At 43.0% G+C, this 22,264-nt stretch overlaps 1 protein-coding gene across 11 annotated transcripts in view; it reads left to right on the top strand.

The window, feature by feature from the left end:
- The window catches only part of ULK4 (unc-51 like kinase 4), a 621,709-nt gene that overhangs the window by 90,017 nt on the left and 509,428 nt on the right, over positions 1 to 22,264 (top strand). For 10 of the 11 annotated variants that reach the window (XM_039461864.2, XM_074406080.1, XM_039461866.2 and 7 more), the window contains exons 18-19: positions 8,448 to 8,555; positions 18,881 to 18,964. In XM_039461864.2, coding sequence (XP_039317798.1) covers positions 8,448 to 8,555; positions 18,881 to 18,964 — 192 coding nt within the window. The remainder of the gene's footprint in view (positions 1 to 8,447; positions 8,556 to 18,880; positions 18,965 to 22,264) is intronic. The other variant, XM_074406079.1, reaches the window with a different exon arrangement.

Raw genomic sequence — 22,264 nt, 5'->3', positions numbered from 1 at the left:
TGAGCACTCAACTCAATCCCACAAGAATGGCATTAAGCCATTCATGAGGGGTCTGTCCCGTCATACAAACACCTGCCATGAGGCCCCACATCCAACACTGGGGATCAGAGTTCAACATGAGATTTGGAGGTGATGAATATCCAAACTCTATCAAACAGTCTTCATTACATATCTATATGAGTCTTGAAACCAGGTAGAGTAATTGCAACCATTTTTTCTTCCTTTTTCCCTTTTTGGATGCGGGTCTCACTCTGTTGCCTAGGCTGGAGTGCAGTGGCCTGATCGTAGCTCACTGCAGCCTTCACCTTCGGGGCTGAAGTGATCCTCCCACCTCAGCCTCTCGAGTAGTTGAGACTACAGGCAGGCACCACTATGTCTGGCTGATTCTGTTTAAATTATTTTTGTAGAGATGGGGTCTTGCTGTGTTGTCCAGATCTCAAACTCCTGAGCTCAAGCCACCCTCTCGTACTGGCCTCTCCAGATGTTGTATTACAGGCCTGAGTCACTGTGCCCAGTTCACATTTTCTTCCTTTTTCAAAATTATTTGGGCTGTTCTGATTCTTTTGCCTTTCTGTATAAATTTTAGAATAATTTTGATATGTGTAAAGAATTGTTTCAGGATTTTGATAGGAATTCAATTAAATCTGTCCATTAATATGGGGAGAACTGAGATTTTCCTCTATGTGGAGTCTTCCTATCTATGAACATAGTCTATTACTCCATTTATTTAGCTGTTCTTTGATTTCTTTAAATAGCATTGTGTAGTTTCAGCATACAAATCCTGTACGTATTTTTTTAGATGTATATCTGAGTATTGTTTTTTTTGGTTGGGGGATTGTGAGTGGTGTTTTAAATTTCAGTTTGCATGTGTTTATTGCTAATATATGGAAGTACAGTTGATTTTTGAAGGTTAATGTTGTATCCTGGGACCTGGCTGAACTCACTTATTAGTTCTAGTTTTTTCTTTGGATTCCTTGGGACTTTCTATGTTGACAGTCATGTCCTTTGCAAATGATTATCTGTTTTATAGTGGGTGAAGTGTGATAGTTTGCATTTTTTGAGGAGTTGATCCATACCTGTAATCCCGGCTACTCAGGTTGAGGCAGGAGAATCACTTGAACCCAGGAGGCAGAAGTTGCAGTGAGTTGAGATTGCGCCATTGCACTCCAGCCTGGGTGACAGAGTGAGACTCTGTCTCAAAACGAACAAACAAAAAACAAAACAAAAACAAAAACAAAAAGGAATGAGTCATTAATACATGCAGCAAGATGGATGAATGTCAAATGCATTATGCTGAGTGAAAGAAGCCAGACAAAAAGGAATATATAGTATATGATCTAATGTGCATAAAATTTAGAAAATACATACTGACAGAAAGTAAATTGATAGCTTTCTGGGGAGGAGAGAAAAGTAGGAAAAAGGGATTAAAAGGGACATGGAGGAAACACTGGAGGGTCTTTGTTATCCTGATTGTAGTGATGACTTCACAGTTTATGCATACAACAGATGTGTCTTGTTTATTTTATGTAAGTGATACTTGAGTAACGCTGTTAAATACCACATGAATAAGTGCTCCTGCTGTGCATGACAGCTGAGCAGCTGTCCCACCTGAACCACCAGCTTTACATATTCTTATGTGCAAAATGAGACCAGTGATTGAGTGGTTGGATGTTGTGCAATTGTCAAATTGCTTTGAAGTTTTTAGCACTTACTTTGTTTTTTTTTTTTAAATTATACTTTAAGTTCTGGGGTACATGTGCAGAACATGCAGGTTTGTTACATAGGTATACATGTGCCATGGTGGTTTGCTGCACCCATCAGCCCGTCATCTACATTAACTGTTTCTCCTAGTGCTGTCCCTCCCCTAGACCCCACCCACTGACAGGCCCTGGTGTGTGATGTTCCCCTTTCTGTGTCCATGTGTTTTCATTGTTCAGCTCCCACTTATGAGTGAGAACAGGCGGTGTTCGGTTTTCTGTTCCTGCGTTTGCTGAGAATGATGGTTTCCAGCTTCATCCATTTGTGCAAAGGACAGGAACCCATCCTTGTTTATAGCTGCATAGTATTCCATGGTGTATATGTGCCACATTGTCTTTATCCAGTCTGTCATTGATGGACACTTGGGTGTTGGTTCCACTAAGCCTTTGCTAATGTGAACAGTGCCTCAGTAAACATACACATGCCTGTGTCTTTATAGTAGAATGATTTATAATCCTTTGGGTATATATCCAGTAATGGGATTGCTAGGAAAACTGATATTTCTAGTTCTAGATCCTTAAATAATTGCCACACTGTCTTTCATAATGGTTGAACTAATTTACACTCCCACCAACAGTGTAAAAGCATTTCCCACATCTTCTCCAGCAGCTGTTGTTTCCTGACTTTTTAATGATCGCCATTCTAACTGGTGTGAGATGGTATCTCATCGTGGTTTTGATTTGCATTTCTCTAATGACTAGTAATGATGAGCTTTTTTTCATGTTTGTTGGCTGCATAAACGTCTTCTTTTCAGAAGTGTTTCTTCACATCCTTTGCCCACTTTTTGATGGGGTTGTTTTTTTTTTTTTCTTGTAAATTTGTTTTATGTTCTATGTAGATTCTGGATATTAGCCCTTTGTCAGATGGATAGACTGCAAAAATTTTCTCCCATTCTGTAGGTTGTCTGCGCCCTCTGATGATAGTTTTTTGTTGTGCAGGAGCTCTTTAGTTTGATTAAGTTCCATTTGTCAATATTGGCATTTGTTGGCGTTGCTTTTGGTGTTTTAGTCATGAAGTCTTTGCCCATGCCTATGTCCTGAATGATATTGCCTAGGTTTTCTTCTAGGGTTTTTATGGTTTTGGGTATTAGGTTTAAGTCTTTATTCCATCTTGAGTCAATTTTTGTGTAAGGTGTAAGGAAGGGATCCAGTTTCAGCTTTCTGCCTATGGCTAGCCGGTTTTCCTAACATCATTATTAAATAGGGAATCCTTTCTCCATTGCTTTTATCAGGTTTGTCAAAGATCAGATGGTTGTAGATGTGTGATGTTATTTCTGAGGCCTCTGTTGTGTTCCTTTGGTCTGTATGTCTGTTTTGGTACCAGTGCCATGCTGATTTTGTTACTATAGCCTTGTAATATAATTTGAAGTCAGGTAGCATGATGCCTCCAGCTTTGTTTTTTTTTGCTCAGGATTGTCTTGGCTATGCAGGCTCTTTTTTTGGTTCATATGAAATTTAAAGTAGTTTTTCCAATTCTGTGAAGAAATTCAGTGGTAGCTTGATGGGGATAGCATTGAATTTATAAATTAGGCGGTATGGCCATTTTCACGATATTGATTCTTCCTAACCATGAGCATGGAATGTTTTTTCATTTGTTTGTATCCTCTCTTATTTCCTTGAGCAGTGGTTTGTAGTTCTCCTTGAAGAGGTCCTTCACATCCCTTGTAAGTTGTATTCCTAGGTCTTTTATTCTCTTTATAGCAACGGTGAATGGGAGTGGACTCATGATTTGGCTCTCTGTTTGTCTACTATTAGTGTATAGGAATGCTTGTGATTTTTGCACATTGATTTTGTATCCTGAGACTTTGCTGAAGTTGCTTATTAGCTTAAGGAGATTTTGGGCTGAGAAGATGGGGTTTTCTAAGTATACAGTCATATCATCTGCAGGGACAATTTGAATTCCTCTTTTCCTAATTGGATACCTTTTATTTCTTTCTCTTGCCTAATTCCCCTGGGCAGAACTTCTAATACTATGTTGAATAGGAGTGGTGAGAGGGCATTCTTTTCTTGTGCTGGTTTTCAAAGGGAATGCTTCCAGCTTTTGTCCATTCAGTATGATATTGGCTGTTGAGTTTGTCATAAATAGCTCTTACTATTTTGAGATACGTTCCATCAATACCTAGTTTATTCAGAATTGTTAGCATGAAGAGCTGTTAAATTTTGTCAAAGGTCTTTTCTGCATCTATTGAGATAACCGGGTGGTTTTTGTTATTGGTTCTGTTTATGTGATGGATTATGTTTATTGATTTGTATATGTCGAACCAGCCTTGCATCCCAGGGATGAAGCTGACTTCATTGAAGTGGATATGCTTTTTGATTTGCTGCTGAATTCGGTTTGCCAGCATTTTATTGAGGATTTTTCATGGGTGTCCATTTGGGATATTGGCCTGAAATTTTCCTTTTTTGCTGTGCCTCTGCCAGGTTTTGGTATCAGGATGATGCTGGCTTCATAAAATGAGTTAGGGAGGAGTACCTTTTTTTCTATTGTTTGGAATAGTTTCAGAAGGAATGATACCAGCTTCTCTTTGTACCTTTGGTAGAATTTGGCTCTGAATATGTCTGGTCCTGGACTTTTTTTAGTTGGTAGGCTATTACTGCCTCAATTTCAGACCTTGCTATTGATCTATTCAGGGATTTGACTTCTTCCTGATTTAGTCTTGGGAGGGTGTATGTGTTCATGAATTTATCCATTCCTTCTAGATTTTCTAGTTTATTTGTGTAGAGGTGTTCATAGTATTCTCTGATGGTAGTTTGTATTTTTGTGAGATCAGTGGTGATTCCCTGTTACCATTTTTTGTTGTGTCTATTTGGTTTTCTCTTTTCTTTATTAGTCTGGCTGGTGGTCTATTTATTACGTTGATCTTTTCGAAAAACACCTCCTGGATTGATAGATTTTTTTGAAGTGTTTTTTGGTGTCTCTTATCTTTTTTAGTTCTGCTCTGATCTTAGTTATTTCTTGTCTTCTGCTAGCTTTTGAATTTGTTTGCTCTTGCTTCTCTAGTTCTTTTAATTGTGATGTTTGGGTGTTGATTTTAGATCTTTCCTGCTTTCTTCTGTGGGCATTTAGTGCTATAAATTTCCCTCTAAACACTGCTTTAGCTGTGTCCCAGAGATTCTGATGTGTTGTGTCTTTGTCTTTATTGGTTTCAAAGAATATCTGTATTTCGGTTTTAACTTTTGTGATTTACCCAATAGTCTTTCAGGAGCAGGTTGCTCAGTTTCCATGTAGCTGTGCAATTGTGAGTGAGTTTCTTTTTTTTTTTTTTTGAGACGGAGTTTCGCTCCTGTTACCCAGGCTGGAGTGCAATGGCGCGATCTCGGCTCACCGCAACCTCCGCCTCCTGGGTTCAGGCAATTCTCCTGCCTCAGCCTCCTGGGTGGCTGGGATTACAGGCACGTGCCACCATGCCCAGCTAATTTTTTGTATTTATAGTAGAGATGGGGTTTCACCATGTTGACCAGGATGGTCTCAATCTCTCGACCTCGTGATCCACCCGCCTCGGCCTCCCAAAGTGCTGGGATTACAAGCTTGAGCCACCGCGCCCGGCGTGAGTGAGTTTCTTAATCCTGAGTTCTAATTTGATTGCAGTGTGGTCTGAGAGACTGTGTGTTATGATTTTCGTTCTTTTGCATTTGCCGAGGAGTGTTTTCCTTCCTGTTGTGTGGTCAATTTTAGAATAAGCGCGATGTGGTGCTGAGAAAAATGTATATTCTGTTCATTTGGGGTGGAGAGTTCTGTAGATGTAGAAGGTTCTGTGGATTTGGGGTGGAGAGTTCTGTAGGTGTTTTGTAGGTTTGCTTTGTCCAGAGACGAGTTTAAGTCCCGGATATCCTTGTTAATTTTCTGTCTCATTGATCTGTCTAATATCAACAGCGGGGTGTAAAAGTCTCCCTCTATTATTGTGTGGTAGTCTCAGTCTCTTTGTAGGTCTCTAAGAACTTGCTTTATGAATCTGAGTGCTTCTATATTGGGTGCATATATATTTAGGATAATTAGCTGCTCTTGTTGCATTGATTCCTTTACCATTATGTAATGCCCCTCTTTGCCTAGGATTGCAACCTCTGCTTTTTTTTTTTGCTTTCCATTTGCTTAGTAAATCTTTCTCTATCCCTTTATTTTGAGCCTATGTGTGTCTTTGCACGTGAAAGGGGTCTCCTGAATACAGTATACTGACGGGTCTTGACTGTATAATTTGACAGTCTGTGCCTTTTAAATGGAGCATTTGCCTGTTTACATTTAAGGTTAGTATTGTTATGTGTGAATTTGATCCTGTCATTATGATGCTTGTTAGTTGATGCAGTTTCTTCACAGCGTTGATGGGCTTTTCAATTTGGTATGTTTTTGCAGTGGCTTGTACTGGTCGTTCCTCTCCATGTTTAGTGCTTCCTTTAGGATCTCTTGTAAGGCAGGCCTGGGGGTGACAAAGTCTCTCAGCATTTGCTTGTCTGGAAAGGATTTTATTTCTCCTTTGCATATGAAGCTTAGTTTGGCTGGATATGAAATTCTGGGTTGAAAATTCTTTTCTTTAAGAATGTTGAATATTGGCCCCACTCTCTTCTTGCTGGTAGAGTTTCTGCTGAGAGATCTGCTGTTAGTCTGATGGGCTTCTGTTTGTGGGTAGCCTGCCCTTTCTCTCTGGCTACCCTTAACATTTTTTTCCTTCATTTCAACCTTGGTGAATCAGACAGTTGTGTCTTGGAGTTGCTCTTCTCGAGGAGTATCTTTGTGGCATTCTCTTTATTTCCTGAATTTGAATGTTAGCTTGTCCTGCTAGGTTGGGGAGGTGCTCCTGGATAATACCCTGAAGAGTGTTTTCCAACTTGGTTCCATTCTCCCTGTCTTTTTCAGGTACACCAGTCAAATGCAGATTTGGTCTTTTCACACAGTCCCATATTTTTTGGAGGCTTTGTTCATTTCTTTTCACCCTTTTTTTTCCTAACCTTGTCTTTTCACTTTATTTCATTGAGTTGATCTTCATTCTCTGACATTCTTTCTTTTGCTTGATCCATTTGGCTATCGATACTTGTGTATGCTTCACAAAGTTCTCGTGTTGTGTTTTCCAACTCCATCAGGTCATTCATGTTCTTCTCTAAACTGGCGTTTCTAGTTAGCAATTCCTCTAACCTTTTTTCAAGGTTCTTAGCTTCCTCGCGTTGTGTTATAACATGCTTCTTTAGCTCGGCGGAGTTTGTTATTACCCACCTTCTGAAGCCTACTTCTGTCAATTCATCAAACTCATTCTTCTTCCAGTTTTGTTCCCTTGCTAGTGAGGAGTTGGGATCCTTTGGAAGAGAAGAGGTGTTCTGGTTTTGGGAATTTTCAGCCTTTTTGCCCTGGTTTCTCCCCATCTTTGTGGATTTGTCTACCTTTGGCCTTTGAAGGCAGTGCCCTTCGGATGGGGACTCTGAGTGGACGTCCTTTTTGTTGATGTTAATACTATTCCTTTCTGTTTGTTAGTTTTCCTTCTAACAGGCCCCTCTGCTGCAGGGCTGCTGGAGTTTGCTGAAGGTCCACTCCAGTCCCTGTTCGCCTGGGTGGAGGCTGCAGAACAGCACAGATGGCTGCCTGTTTCTTCCTCTGGAAGCTTCATCCCAGCGGGGCACCTGCCAGGTGCCAGCCAGAGCTCTCCTGTATGAGCTGTCTGTCAGCCCTTACTAGGAGGTGTTGCCTAGTCAGGATACATGGGGGTCTGGGGCCCACTTGATGAGACAGTCTTAGTCACACTGAGAGAAGTATTTCTACATGATTTTATATCCTTTTTTTTCCTTGTCAGAATGGAGCCATTCTGCACATGTTACTCTGTCCTAATTGTGGCTCCACTATGATTTGATTAGCTTGTGTTCTGGTGTATGCACTCTGGCAGTGAGTATATGTGATTTTCTTGGTGTGACTCCTAGGAAATTAACTCGATCTGATAAGGCATGCTGCTGAGTTTCAGCCTGCATTATATTACAACTTTGGTATAACATTCCCAGTTTCTGATTTCTCAAGGAATCACGTAATAGTTTAATGCAATCGAAGAACTTTTCAGACTGCGGTGTGCTGGAGCGTACCAGGGAGCTGGCATGGTAAAATTTGTTTTCAGATCCTGGCTGTCCAAGGGAACCGGATGGCTTGGGGCCAGTTGCTGGAACCTCTCTCAGCCTCTATTTACTCTTCACAGACAGGGCAGCATTGCCTCTCAGGATCAGCAATACGGTGGAAGTGTTTTATAAACTGAAGGCTGGGGCAGGTGCGCTGGCTCAGTCCTGTCATCCCAGGACTTCTGGACGTTGAGCTGGGTGCATCACTTGAGGCCGGGAGTTTGAGATCTGCCTGGCCAACATGGCAAAACCCTGGCTCTACTAAAAATCCCAAAAGTAGCCAGACTTGGTGGCATGCACCTGTAATCCCAGCTACTCAGGAGGTTGAGGCACAAGAATCTCTTGAACACAAGAGGCAGAGGTTGTAGTGAACCAAGATTATGCCAATGCACTCCAGCCTGGGTCAAAAAAACTTTTGTAAACTGAAAACGGCTATATGTGTTTATTTTACTGAATATATTTCTAAGCTTCATTTGGGAGAGTTACTGTATTTTTCTTCAGGAATATAAGGCCCATATTTTGAAAATAATTTGGAAAATAGTTCTTAAAAATGGTGACCTTTACAGAGTATCTTGCTTTTAATAATTTACTTTTTTCTCTTTGCAGGCAATTGTTCTCTTAACTGAATTAATTAGGGAAAACTTCAGGAACAGCAAATTAAAACAGTGCCTTTTACCAACCCTCGGGGAGCTGATCTATCTTGTAGCCACCCAGGTGAGACTGTCTGATTAACTCTGTTGCTGTTGGACATGTTCTGACATACTCTGGCTGACAAGTATTAATATCATATAAAAGATTTTTGACTTTGCCCCTTAGAGCATGCCTAAGGAACTTTTGAGAAATTTTACCTCTTGGGGGAGAATTTCTCAGTGTTTCTCGGTCTCTTTCTATCTTACCCTGTCCCCCTCCTTCCCTCCCTCCCAGTGCCTCTTTTCCTGTAAAATGTAGGAGATTTGAAGGCCGTATTTTAAAATCAATGGACTGAAAGTCCGTATGGTACTCCCAAGGTTGCTGCCATCTTTGACTCCTTCAGGCAAGAGGAGACCATTGGTTCTTTCCATAGAAAGTTCCATTTCAGCTTAAATAAAATACAGCTTTGTGCAAATAAAGCTTTTAACATGACTGTGGGCATTTGTGAAGGCAGAATTTGAATTCTTACATCTAAAGTTACGGTATGGAAGTACTACTGAATTCAACAAGGAAAAATTTAATATTTCATTAATGTGTGTGTGTATGTGTTTAAAAGAATATTACGGAATAGATATGACAAATTATGGATTAGTCATTTAGTGTCATACTCTGAGAGTTTAAAATAAATACTGGTAAGTTATAAGCAGTTAAGGAAGTTCTGTCATTGTGTTTCTTTGTTTGTTTGTTTGTTTTGAGACAGGGTCCCACTGTTTCCCAGGCTGGAGTGCAGTAGCATGATCACGGCTCAGGGCAGCCTCCACCTCCTGGGCTCAGGTCATCCTCCCACCTCAGCTTCCTGGGTGGCTGGGACGACAGCTGTGTACCTCTGTATGCCTGGCTAATTTTTTGTACATTTTGTGAAGAAGGGGTTTTGCCATGTTGCCCAGGCTGGGCTCGAATTCCTGGGCTCAAATGATTTGCCCACCTTGGCCTCCCAAAGTGCTGGGATTACAGGCGTGAGTCATTATACCCGACTGTCATTGTATTTCTTGAGTTTTGGTTCTAGAACTTTCTCAAATGTTACATAATCTCAATATTGTTAGTATCTAAATTAAACTGACTTTCTGAACAATCATCACTTTAAGGCAGTTACCACGATTGTCATAAAACATCGGAATTTTAACCTGTTTAACTCCACAGTGAGTCCTGAGAGCTGACGCAGCAGGTCTCTGCTCTTTGTTTCTTCCTTTCTGAGTGTCTTGACTGTTCCTGGCCCTTTGTGTATCAGCTTGTCCAATTCTGCAGATCATCTGCTTTTAAAAACTATACTGATTATGCAGATAAATTTGAGGAGAACTAATATTGTTAAGATTTTGAATCTTCAAATCACGTTTGGAATTGCACTGAATCTGTGTATTGATTGGGAAATACTGATATCTTTATGGTATTTATATAGTCCTCCAGTGCACAAAAAGTAGTATTTCCATATAGTAATAGATTTAAAAATTTATTACAATTCTTTTATTCTTTACAGAATGGCTTTGTACATCTTTCTTTGGTTGAATTTATTCTCAGGTAATTTTGTATTTCAAAGGGACAAGATATTCACGAACTAGAACACTAGAAAGTGAAGAAAGGTATATGGGTAGAAGTCTTTTTATAGTTTTTGTCCGATCTGTCTAGTTCCCCAACAAATATTATAATTATATGTAATGTAATATCAATATTATAAAATACAATTTCTTATATTTACAGAATTAATTTTGTGCCTATGTACATAAATCCAGATGTAGATTTTGTATCATTTTATGCAGCAGGCAGAAACACTTTTTCACTCAGTAGTTCTGCACTATAAAGAATAGTATGTGGGGCAACATGGTATTGGAAGTTCTGGCTGGGGCAGTCAGGCTAGAGAAGTAAATAAAGGGCATTTAAACAGGACGAGAGGAAGTGAAGTTGTCTCTGTTTGCAGATGACCTGATTCTATATTTAGAGAACTTGCTTATTTCAGCCCCAAAACTCCTGAAGCTGATAAACTATTTTAGCAATGTCTCAGAATACAAAATCAGTGTGCAAAAATCACAAGCATTCTTATTCACCAACAGTAGACAAGCAGAGAGCCAAATCATGAGTGAACTCCCATTGACAATTGCTACCAAGAGAATAAAATGCCTAGGAATATAGCTGACAAGGCCAGGGCACCAAGATGGCCATGAGAAGGCGACACTGGAACGCAGCTCCCCAGAAAGGAGATGCAGAGGGTAGGGGACTTCATGATTCCAAATGAGGTGCGGGGTTCATTCCAGTGGGACTGATAGGGCTCTGAAAATAGCCCAGGGAAGATGCCACAGGGCGAGAGCCGCCTAGGGGGGCAAATCAAGACGGGGAGTGGGGGTGCGTCCCCACCTGAAACACGCAGCCGGCTCGGAGCATCGGGGGACGTGACCCCCTCAGTGCTCTGTTTCAGATCCTGTGCTTACCTCACCCCTCCTACAACCCGTGTTCACGAGAGCCCTGTCAGACCGTGGGACGCTGTGGGTAGTGATGCAGATCTGAGCAGCAGCTCTGGTGGCCACCACAACTTGTCACAAAGACCTGGGTGGGAGTTTGGACTAATGCCAGGGGGACCCACCATCCCACAGAGGGAGGCAGGGTTGAAAGCAGGAAACAGACCATAAGACTGGCAGGCCCCACCTCCACTGAGCTCAAACTGAAGCCCGCATGCCAGTGAGCTGGGCAGCAAATACACCAACTTGACCCCAGCCAGGAAGATCCAGCTGGGGAAGGAGAGACGCCGTTGGGAAGGGGGGACCGCTCTCACCTGCAAACAAACCCCAGGGAGGGACCACCCACCCAGCAGCCTGACTGCACCCAAGAGCCCAGCAGCGCCCTTTACAGGCCAACAAAGATACAGCTCCAACTTCAACAGAAAAAACGTCCACTCAGAGACTCCTGAAATCACCAACTTTAAAGATCAAAGGGAGATAAATCTGCGAAGAAGGGAAAAAAAAACAGCGCAAAAAGGATGAAACCATCAAAGACCAGAACACCTCTTCTCCTCCCAGGGATCACAACTCCTATCAAGGGAACAAAAAAAGACAGAGAATGAGTCTAATGAATTGACAGAAGCAGGCTTCAGAAGGTGGGTAATAACAAACTTCTCTGAGTTAAAAGACCATGTTCTAACCCAGTGCAAAGAAACTAGGAACCTTGAAAAAAGGTTAGATGCAATGCTAACTAGAATAACCAGCTTAGAGAAGAACATAAACGACTTGATGGAGCTGAAAAATACAGCACAAGAACTTCGAGAGGCATACGCAAGTTTCAACAGCCGAATCAATAAAGCAGAAGAAAGGATATCAGAGACAGAAGATCAAATCAATGAAATAAAATGAGAAGGCAAGATTAGAGAAAAGAGAGTGAAAAGAAATGAACAAGTCCTCCAAGAACTATGGGATTATGTGAAATAACCTAATCTATGCTTGATCAGAGTACTTGAATGTGATAGGGAGAATGAATCCAAGTTAGAAAACACTCTTCAAGATATTATCCAAGAGAACTTTCCCAACCTAAAAAGGCAGGCCAACATTCAAATGCAGGAAATACAGAGAACACCATAAAGATACTCCTCAAGGAGAGAGCAACCCCAAGGCACATAATTGTCAGATTCACCAGGGTTGAAATGAAGGAAAATATCCTAAGGGCAGCCAGAGAGAAAGCCAGTCACCCACAAATGAAAGACCATCAGACTCACAGTGGATCTCTTGGCAGAAACTCTACAAGCTATAAGGGAGTGGGGGCCAGTATTCAACATCTTAAAAGAAAATAACTTCCAACACAGAATTTCATATCCCGCCAAACTAAGCTTCATAAGTGAAGGAGAAATAAAATCCTTTACAGACAAGCAATTGCTGAGCAATTTCGTCGCTACAAGACCTGCCTTACAAGAGCTACTGAAGGAAGTACTAATCAGGGAAAGGAACAACCAGTACCAGCCACTGCAAAAACGTAACAAATGGTAAAGAATAATGATGCAGTGAAGAAGCCAGGTCAACTAACGGGCAAAACAACCAGCCAGTAACAAAATGGCAGGATCAGATTCAAACGTAATATTAACGTTGAATGTAAATGGCCTAAACGTCCCAATCAAAAGACACAGACTGGCAAACTGGATAAAAAGTCAAGAACCATCAGTGTGCTGTATTCAGGAGACCCATCTCAAATGCAAAGACTCACACAGACTCAAAATAAAGGGATGGAAGAAGATTTACCAAGCAAATGGAGAGCCAAAAAAAGGAGGAGTAACAATCCTAGTCTCTGATAAAACAGACTTTAAACCAACAAAGATCAAAAGAGACAAAGAAGGGCATTACATAATGGTAAAAGGATCAATGCAACAAGAAGAACTAATGATCTTAAATATATATGCACCCAATACAGGAGCACCCAGATACATAAAGCAAGTTCTTAATGACCCACAAAGAGACTTAGACCTCACACAATAATAGTGGGAGACTTTAACACCCCATTGTCAATATTAGACAGATCAACGAGACAGAAAATTAACAAGGATATCCAGGACTTGAACTCAGATCTGGACCAGGTGGACCTAATAGACATTTACAGGATACTCCACCCCAAATCCACAGGATACACATTCTTCTCAGCACATCCCACTTGCTCTAAAATTGACCACATCATTGGAAATAAATCACTCCTCAGCAAATGCAAAAGAACGGAAATCCTAACAGTCTCTCAGACCACAGCACAATCAAATTAGAACTCAGGATTAAGAAAAGCACTCAGAACTGCACAATCACATGGTGACTGAACAACTTGCCCCTGAATGACAAATGGATAAACAATGAAATGAAGGCAGAAATAAAAATGTTCTTTGAAACCAACGAGAATGAAAACACAGCCTACCAGATCCTATGGGACACATTTAAAGCAGTGTCTAGAGGGAAATTTATAGCAATAAATGCCCACATGAGAAACAAGGAAAGATCTAAAATTGACACCCTATCATCCAAATTGAAAGAGCTACAGGAGCAAGATCAAAAAAACTCAAAAGCTAGCAGAAGACAAGAAATAACTAAGATCAGAGCAGAACTGAAGGAGATAGAGACACAAAAAAACCCTTCAAAAAAAATCAATAAATCCAGGAGCTGGTTTTTTTGAAAAGATCAACAAAATAGACAGACCACTAGCTAGACTGATAAAAAAGAAAAGAGAGAAGAATCGAATAGATGCAATTAAAAACGATAAAGGGGATATCACCACCGATTCCTTGGAAATACAAACTAACATCAGCGATTACTACAAACAACTCTATGCACATAAACCAGTAAATCTGGAAGAAATGGATAAATTCCTGGACACTTGCACCCTCCCAAGACTAAGCCAAGAAGAAGTCGAAACCCTAAATAGACTAATAACAAGGGCTAAAGTTTAGGCAGCAATTAATAGCCTACCAACCAAAAAAAGCCCAGACGGGTTCACAGACGAATTCTACCAGACATACAAAGAGGAGCTGGTACCACTCCTGTTGAAACTATTCCAAACAATCCAAAAAGAGGGAGTCCTTGAAGTCAGGTAGTGTGATGCCTACTCGATTCTTCTCTCTTCATTGTTATCTTGTCAGATCTTTGATGCATTTTAAGGATGTCAAAATGAAAACAGTTGCTTTTATTAGAAGAGTAGTCAGGTCCCTGGTCTGCTTTCTCACCGAGAACGAGAGTCTAGTCTGATTCTTTTTTAGCTCCTGTAATTTTTTTCCTCCCTGCCTTCTGCTTGAGATATAATTGGTATACAGTCAACATGTATTTAAAGATCACAATTTGATAAATATTCATTTATGTATATACCTGTGAAACCGTCACCACACGCGAAAATGAACCTGTGGCCTCCAGAGTTTCCTCAGCACCCTTTTTAGTGCTCTCCTGTCTCCCCACTCCCACCGATTTGCTTTCTGTTATATAGACTCATTTGCGTTTTCTAAAATCTTACGCAGATGGAACCATACAGAACCATGTCCTGCTAGATCTAAAAGCAGATCTAGAGAATCACTTTCCTCAGTATGTGGTGGTTGTATTTTTTGAGATGGAGTCTCCTTGCCTTCCCCAGGCTGGAGTGCAGTGACACAGTGGCTCACCACAACCTCCGTCTCCCAGTTCAAGCGATTCTCCTGCCTCAGCCTCCTGAGTAGCTTGACTCCAAGTGGGCACTACCACGCTTGGCTGATTTTTGTATCTTCAGTAGAGGAGGGCTTTCACCATGTTGGCCAGGCTGGTCTCGAACTCCTGACCTCAAGTGATCTGCCTGCCTCGGCCTCCCAAAATGCTGGGATTACAGGCGTGAGCCAACACCCCCAGCCCTTGGTATATACTTTAAATGAATATAAATTAGGCTATTTTAATAAAGGGATGATACTGTGGCCATGACATTTGACTACATCTTATGATAGCAGACTGGAAAAGGAAGTTAAGTCCCTTGATCTACAAAAATAAATAACTTTTCAGGACATGAGGGCTTTGTGGAATTGTCACTTTGACTACAATAAACCTTAAAATCTCAGGTCAGTGTTCACCTGTGGGGACTGAGCTGATGATCGTTGTATACAATACACAAGCCTAAGTCTTCCTGGCTCTGTTAACACCCTAAGGCCTCAGACTGTGATTCTGCAGAGAATGCCGCAAGGCAGCTCATTTCCAGTTGATGTGTTTCTTTTTTGTTGAGGATACCTGTCACCCTCAGTTCAGGTATTCCTATTTCATCTTTTTTGGTTTGTTTTAGCCCATAATTTCTGTCTTCTTGCCTTGATCATTATCATAGCCAAGGTCTCTCTGATTACTGTCTGGGCCCTCATGGGCTGGTTCCCCAGAACCTGTAGGACCCAATTCCTCATGCCTTCCTCCTCACTCACCCCCAGCCGTACTCACCTCCCATCGTTCCTTAAACCCGCTCTGCCGTGGTTCTGCCTCGCCACGTTGACCTTTGCCGTTCCTCCTGCTTGTGTTATTTGCTTCTGAGATGTTTGTGTTTTCTCTCTGCTCACATGAATCCCTTCAGAAAGCCTTTCCGTGGCTGCATGATCTGAGATGGAGCCAGCCTGTCGACAGGCTTTCTGCAGCCTCCTGCTCCGCTGCTTTTCTTTATAGTGCTCATCATGATTTTGACTGACTTTGTTTACTTCTAAAAAAAAAAAAAATAACACTCAGCCGGCTGCCGTGCTTGATGCCTGCAATCCCAGCACTTTGGGAAGCCAAGGCAGGTGGATCACCTGAGGTTAGGAGTTGGAGACCAGCCTGGTCAACATGGGGAAATCCCATCTCTACTAAAAATACAAAAAATTAGCTGGGTGTGGTGGCAGATGCCTGTAATTCCAGCTACTCGGGAGGCCAATGCAGGAGAATCACTTTAATCTGGGAGGCGGAGGTTGCAGTGAGTTGAAATCATGCCACTGCACTCCAGCCTGGGCAACAAGAGTGAAACTTTGTCTCAAACAAAACAAAACAAAACAAAAATCTCAATCTTCCACTATGCACTACTAAGGAAGAAAATTGATCTGCCTTGTTATGGTTTATGGCAATTATTAAGAAGAGCTCCTGGCACATAGTACGTGCTTTCTTCATGCGTGACTTCACCGGGGCCAGGGGACATGAGAGAAGTGAGGAAGGTGGCAGGGTTGGAGAGACTGCCAGAGACGTGACCACGAATGGCTCCTTGCCAGTCACAGGTCTTGGTCCTGATCCTAGGAGCAAGGGGAACTCATTAAAGAGTTTTAAGAAGGGCAATTATGTCAGCTGATTTGCATGCCAGAAAGATTACTATGGTTTAAATGTGAAGAGTTGAGTGAAGACTGAAGACAGAATTCTGAGAGCCTGGATGGGAGTAAGCAAAATAGCAGCAAAACTAGGAGGGAGAAGTGGGGATTTCAGGAAAGGGAAAGTCAGTAGGGCTGAATGTAGTTTAAGGTCCAGTTTAAAGGACTAAGAGGGGGTCTATTGGATTTAATGACATGAAAGTCACTGGTAACTCAGCAAGCGTTCTTACGTATTTATTTATTTTCCCTGGAATGAGGGAGATAGAAGAAGTCATAGTGGAGTGGGTTGAGGATTCAGCGGAAGGCGAGGAAACTGAGAAAGTCAGTGTAACGTGAGGATGGTTGTGAAAAGGGACCAGGGATGGACAGGGTCCCGTTTTCAAAATGAGAGGCAGTGATTCTGTTCAGGTGGAAGCAGGAAAGATCCAGAGGGGATAAGATGTGGGAAAGTTAGGAGCCATAAGGATGGTTCATAAGCTAATGACCCTGAAGAAGGCGGGGTGCGAATGGGAGGATCCTGAGCCCAAGTGGCGGGAGAGGAGTGGAGGGGCCTGTGCTGTGACAACACTGCGCAGGAGTAGCAGAGGGCGTCACTTGGATGAGTTTTCTCTCCTTTCTGTTCTCTTTATCTGTGACGGAGGAAAGTCGGTGAAGTGGTGGGAGGGTCAAAGGTTTAAAATAACCTTTGCAGGGAGGGTGATGATAAGAGAAACAGCAGGTCTGGAGAGTGATGCTGAAGGTGCCCTGAGGATGCCCATCCAGAGGCAGTATGGACTCTGCCCTGTGGAGCCACTTTCTCTAATGGCTCAGCTGTCTGAGAGCAGGTCCAGAGAAAACCAGCAGCGGGCTTTCTCAGAGGCTGAGGTTGGGGACAGCTAAAGAGAGACGGACAGGTGAGGTTTTGGGCAGGGTGATCACATGGTGGGTCCAGGATTAGGCAGCAGGGAGTCAAGTTGGCCATCTGTTGAGGGAAGGAAGGAAGAGGGGCCGGGGAGAGGACAGAGTCCAGTGTTGGTCACGGTTGTGTGGGCATGTAGAATAAGGGAAGAGAAGGTGCTTGTGTTTGTGGGTTAAATTTACCGTCAATTTGATTTTTGAGTTGGAGCAGCTCCTGATCATAGTGTCCAGGGTGTAACCATATGTGGAATTCTATAATCAAGGAAGGGTATGGTTTTAATGGGTCATGATTCTTCTCGTGAGCATCAAATACTTTTGGATTAGTAATGTACTTATTCTTTTTTAAAAATCTCAACTTTATTTTAGATTCGGGGGTACATGTGTAGGTTGTTTCGTGAATAGCTTGCCTGATGCCGAGCTTTGGGGTGCGGCTGATCCTGCCTCCCAGAGGGTGGAAGTTGCTCCACCCTTACTCCTGTCCCAGCTCCCCACTTGTGGTGGCCCCAGTGTCTTTTTTTCCTGTCTTCTGTCTGCGTGAACCCCGTGTTTAGTCCTCACAGGTGCGAACGCATGGTGTTTGGTTTCCTGTTCCTGCTTTCATTTGCTTGGGATAATGGCCCCCAGCTGCATCTGCGTTGCTGCAGAAGTGTTTCATGGTGGAGACATGCCACTGCTGGTGGGCACCCAGGTGGGCTGCATGTTTTCGTTCTTGTGAATAGTGCTACGATGAACGTAGGAGTGTGTGTGTGTGTTTGGTAGAATGATTTGTTTTCCTTTGGGTATATAACCAGTAATGGGATCGCTGGTTGAAATGGAAGTTCTGTAATGGGATCGCTGGTTGAAATGGAAGTTCTGTAATGAGATCGCTGGTTCAAATGGAAGTTCTGTAGTGGGATCGCTGGTTCAAATGCTGTTTCTGTTTTTAGTTCTTTGAGATATCTCCAGACTGTTTTTCACAGTGGCTGAAGTAATTTAATAAGGTGTCTCTTCTGTCATCTGGACAATCTTGAGTATATTCTGTAAGTAGAACCTAATTGTTTCTGCTTTAAAAATTATTTTTTTCATCTTTCTCTGTGGCACCTGAGTTACTTTGTGGTTGTATTTGATAGGTTGCAGGAGTGTGCTTGTGGTTATGACACTAATTTGGTGAATCTTCTGGAAGGGAACTGTTGCTGATGTCATTAAAATCAGTGTACCTGCTCGCTGGCTCATTTTTATGTAGCTCCTTGTCTTAGTAGATAACATACTGCCTATTACTTGTGCTTGCGAATTATCCTGAGTTATCACTCAAAGTTGTGTTTTCTATGCTTTCAAGTCATTCCAGATAATGTGATACTTTTTAGATAGTTGTGTTAATATTGTCATCTATAATTATCAATAGAATGATTTCTCTGTCAGATTGTATTGGATCATATTGTCATTTCTCAATTTTTAAAATCTAGCTTCTAATGAAGTGATCTAATCCACATCACATGTAATGCAGTGAGAAATAGAATACCTTGTATGTGCAATGCAATAAAAGACCCTTGGTCTGGTCATTATTATCAGGTAGTAAGTAATACTTTAGACCATTAAGAAGTTTTAGGTAGTTTGTATACTTGGAACTGAGCTGTGCCATTTGCTTGAATGGGTTAATCTCTTTTGTGCTATGAGCTTCACTGCCTTTTTTTCCCCCACTTCATTTTAGGAAGAAAAAAAAAAGAACCCTAGAGAGTGCTGGGCTGTTCCCTCGACTGCATACACAGTGCTAATGAGGTGCCTTCGGGAAGGGGTAAGGCTCCTCTGTTGTCCTCTGTAGATGCTGGCAATTGTAATAACCCTTCAGGCGCTCTAGAGGATTGTAGCCTGCAGCAGTGCAGAAGCTAGTCAACCAGTATTGCTCCTGAATCTAAATAATCCCGACAACCCGCCGTGAGCATGGGGCCAGTGCAGAGAGGATCCAGCTTTCTCATTTGCTTGTTTAAATGTCTGGCTTTTTAAAGGAATGATGGCATATATAAACAATGTAATTAGCATTCATACGTATTCTTAATTACCGTCCCCACTCCCCCTTTAAGGTTGTAGATACACCAGTTTAGTAAGCAGGGCGTACGTATGCAGAGAGTTTTCTGTGAGCCTGAGACACCCCGTGATTATCTTGTCAGATTTACCATTTTGAGGTTTGGAAACAGGGAAGCTTCTGGTATCCATTGATTTTAATATTAAGTCGTTTTCATTATGTGAGGTGATTTTTCAGTTTATTCACATCATTTCTTAAGCAATTGTTAATGGCTGAGAGCTGGCCAGGTGGCCAGCCAACTTTACATGTATGTATCTCCCATGTGTAACTGTGTAGATTGAGTAACTGACCTAAAGGGTTGGCATTTTCCGTTTGCATTAAGTCATTTGACATGGGTTCACCCAAGGCAGAACCGTAGGCTGGAAGCATTCTTTAAGGAATGCAAAAGATATATCAGGATACACATCTTTCTTTTGAGTCCTTCCTGCTTTATATGGTAACAGAATCATGTTCCCAGTGTAGAAAAACTCTCCGAGGTTTTCCCCTAGTGATCCAGAGGAAAAGTGTGAACACTTCCCAGGCTAGGTTTGAATACATAGTGGTTTGTCATGATGGGATATGACGTATGTTATCAATTGTACTTTGTCAGTGTGAGAATTAAGTCATTCTCAGCTATCGTCGAAAGACATGTTTGGTTTAACCTGAAAGCTTCAAGGTAGGTGCCCTTGGAGGCACACGGATGAAGGAATTCCTCGTCACACACAGATCTCACCTCTTGTGGGAGCGAAAATAAAAATGTAAAGTGGAATGTGCCAAACACATAAATGCAAAGGAAGCAAATACAGGACTCAAGGGAGAGAGGAGGCCTGTGGGGATCTTCTGTCGGTGTCACAGATCTTACTGTGAGCAGTGCCGGGGTAAACTTGGGCGCGCAGGGCGTGCTTGTCTCTCGGATACACGGATTTCTTTCTTTAGCCTGTCTCCCCGGCAGTGGGCTGTGGGATCCTGTGGCAGCTCTATTTTTAGTTTGTTTTTTTTTTTTTTTTTTGAGGACACTCCATACTGTTTTCTTGAACGGCTGTTCTAGTTCCTGTTCCCATTCCCACCAGCAGTGTAAAGAGTTGCCCTTCCTTCGCATCTTAGCCAGCATCTGTGTTTGTAACTGGGTGAGATGGTATCTTATTGGGGTTTTGATTGCATTTGCCTGATGATTCGGGTTCTTCAGCCTTTGGTCATGTACCTGTTAGCAGTTTTTATGTCTTCTGTTGAGAAATGTCTATTCAGATCATTTGTCCATCTTTGAATTTGGTTATTTGGGTTCTTTACTATTGAGTTGAAGTCCTTATATATGCTGGTTATTATTTCTAAAATCTCAACTTTTATTTTAGATTTGGGGGAACATGTGTGAGTTTGTTATATGGGTACATTGCGTGATGCTGAGGTTTGCGGGTATGACCAATCCTGTCACCCAGGTAATGAGTATAGTATCCAAGAAAAAGGACTGACGTAGTTTCTCAGCTCCTATTCCCTGCCCACCCTCTGCCCACCCTGTGTCCACTCTGTCCACCCTATGTCCACCCTGTGTCTACTCTTTCCACCCTCTGCTCACCCTCTGTCCACCATGTGTTTACTCTCTGTCCACCCTCTGCCCACACCGTGTCCACTCTGCCCACCCTGTGCCCACTCTGTGTCCACTCTGTCCACCCTGTGTCTGCCCTGTGTCCACCATATGCCCACCCTGTATCCACTCTCTGTCCACCCTGTGCCCACTCTCTGTCCACCATGTGTCCACTCCTTGTCCACCCTCTGTCTACCATGTGTCCACTCTGTGTCCACTCTCTGGCCATCCTGTGCCCACTCTGTCCACCATGTGTCCACTCCTTGTCCACCCTCTGTCTACCCTGTGTCCACCATGTGTCCACTCTATGCCCAGTCTCTGTCCACCATGTGTCCACTCTGTGTCCACTCTCTGGCCATCCTGTGCCCACTTTCTGTCCACTCTGGCCATCCTGTGCCCAGTCTCTGTCCACCATCTGTCCACTCCTTGTCCATCCTCTCTCCACCCTGTGGCCACCATGTGTCCACTCTCTGGCCATCCTGTGCCCATTCTCTGTCCATGTGTCCACTCCTTGTCCACCCTCTGTCTACCCTGTGTCCCCTCTGTGTCAACTCTCTGGCCATCCTGTGCCCACTCTGTCCACCATGAGTCCACTCTGTCCACTCTCTGGCCATCCTGTGCCCATTCTGTCCACCATGTGTCCACTCCTTGTCCACCCTGTGTCCACTCTGTGTCCACCCTCTGTCTACTTTGTGTCCACCCTATGTCCACTCTGTCCACCCTCTGCTTACCATGTGTTCACTCTGTGTCCATTTTCTGCCCATCCTCTGCACACCCTCTGCCCATTCTGTGTCCACTCTGTCCACCCTGTGTCCTCTGTCCACGTGTCCACCTCTGTCCACCTTGTTTTCACTCTGTTCACTGTGTTCACTATGTATCCACTCTCTGCCCCCCTTGTGTCCACTCTGTGTCCACTCTGTGTCCACCATGTGCCCACCCTGTGTTCACTCTGTTCACTCTGCCCACCTTGTGTCCACTGTGTGTCCACTCTCTGACCTGTGCACACTTTGTACACTCTGTCCACCCCGTGTCCACTCTCTTTCCACCCTCTGCCCACCATGTCCACTCTGTGTCCACCCTGTGTCCACCACTGTCCACCTTGTGTCCACTCTCTGTCCATTCCGTGTCCACCCTGTGTCCACCATGCGTCCACTCTCTGTCCACCTTGTGTTCACTCTGCTCTCCGCCCAGCCTGTGTCCACCCTCTGTCCACCCTGTGCCCACCTTGTGTCTACTCTCTGTCCACCCTGTGTCCACTCTGTCCACTCTGTCTACCCCTGTCCACCCTGTGTCCACACCCTGTGCCCACTCTGTCCACCATGTGTCCACTCTCTGTCCACCCTCTGCCCACCCTGTGTCCACTCTGTCCACCCTCTGCCCTCTGTAAGTCTCCAGTGTCTGCTGTGCCCTTCTTTCTGTCCATGCATACTCAGTGATCAGCTCCCGCTTGTAAG

Source organism: Saimiri boliviensis, chromosome 9, assembly GCF_048565385.1.
Source record: "Saimiri boliviensis isolate mSaiBol1 chromosome 9, mSaiBol1.pri, whole genome shotgun sequence".
NCBI lineage: Eukaryota > Metazoa > Chordata > Mammalia > Primates > Cebidae > Saimiri > Saimiri boliviensis.
This window is presented reverse-complemented; position numbering and strand designations above follow the sequence as displayed.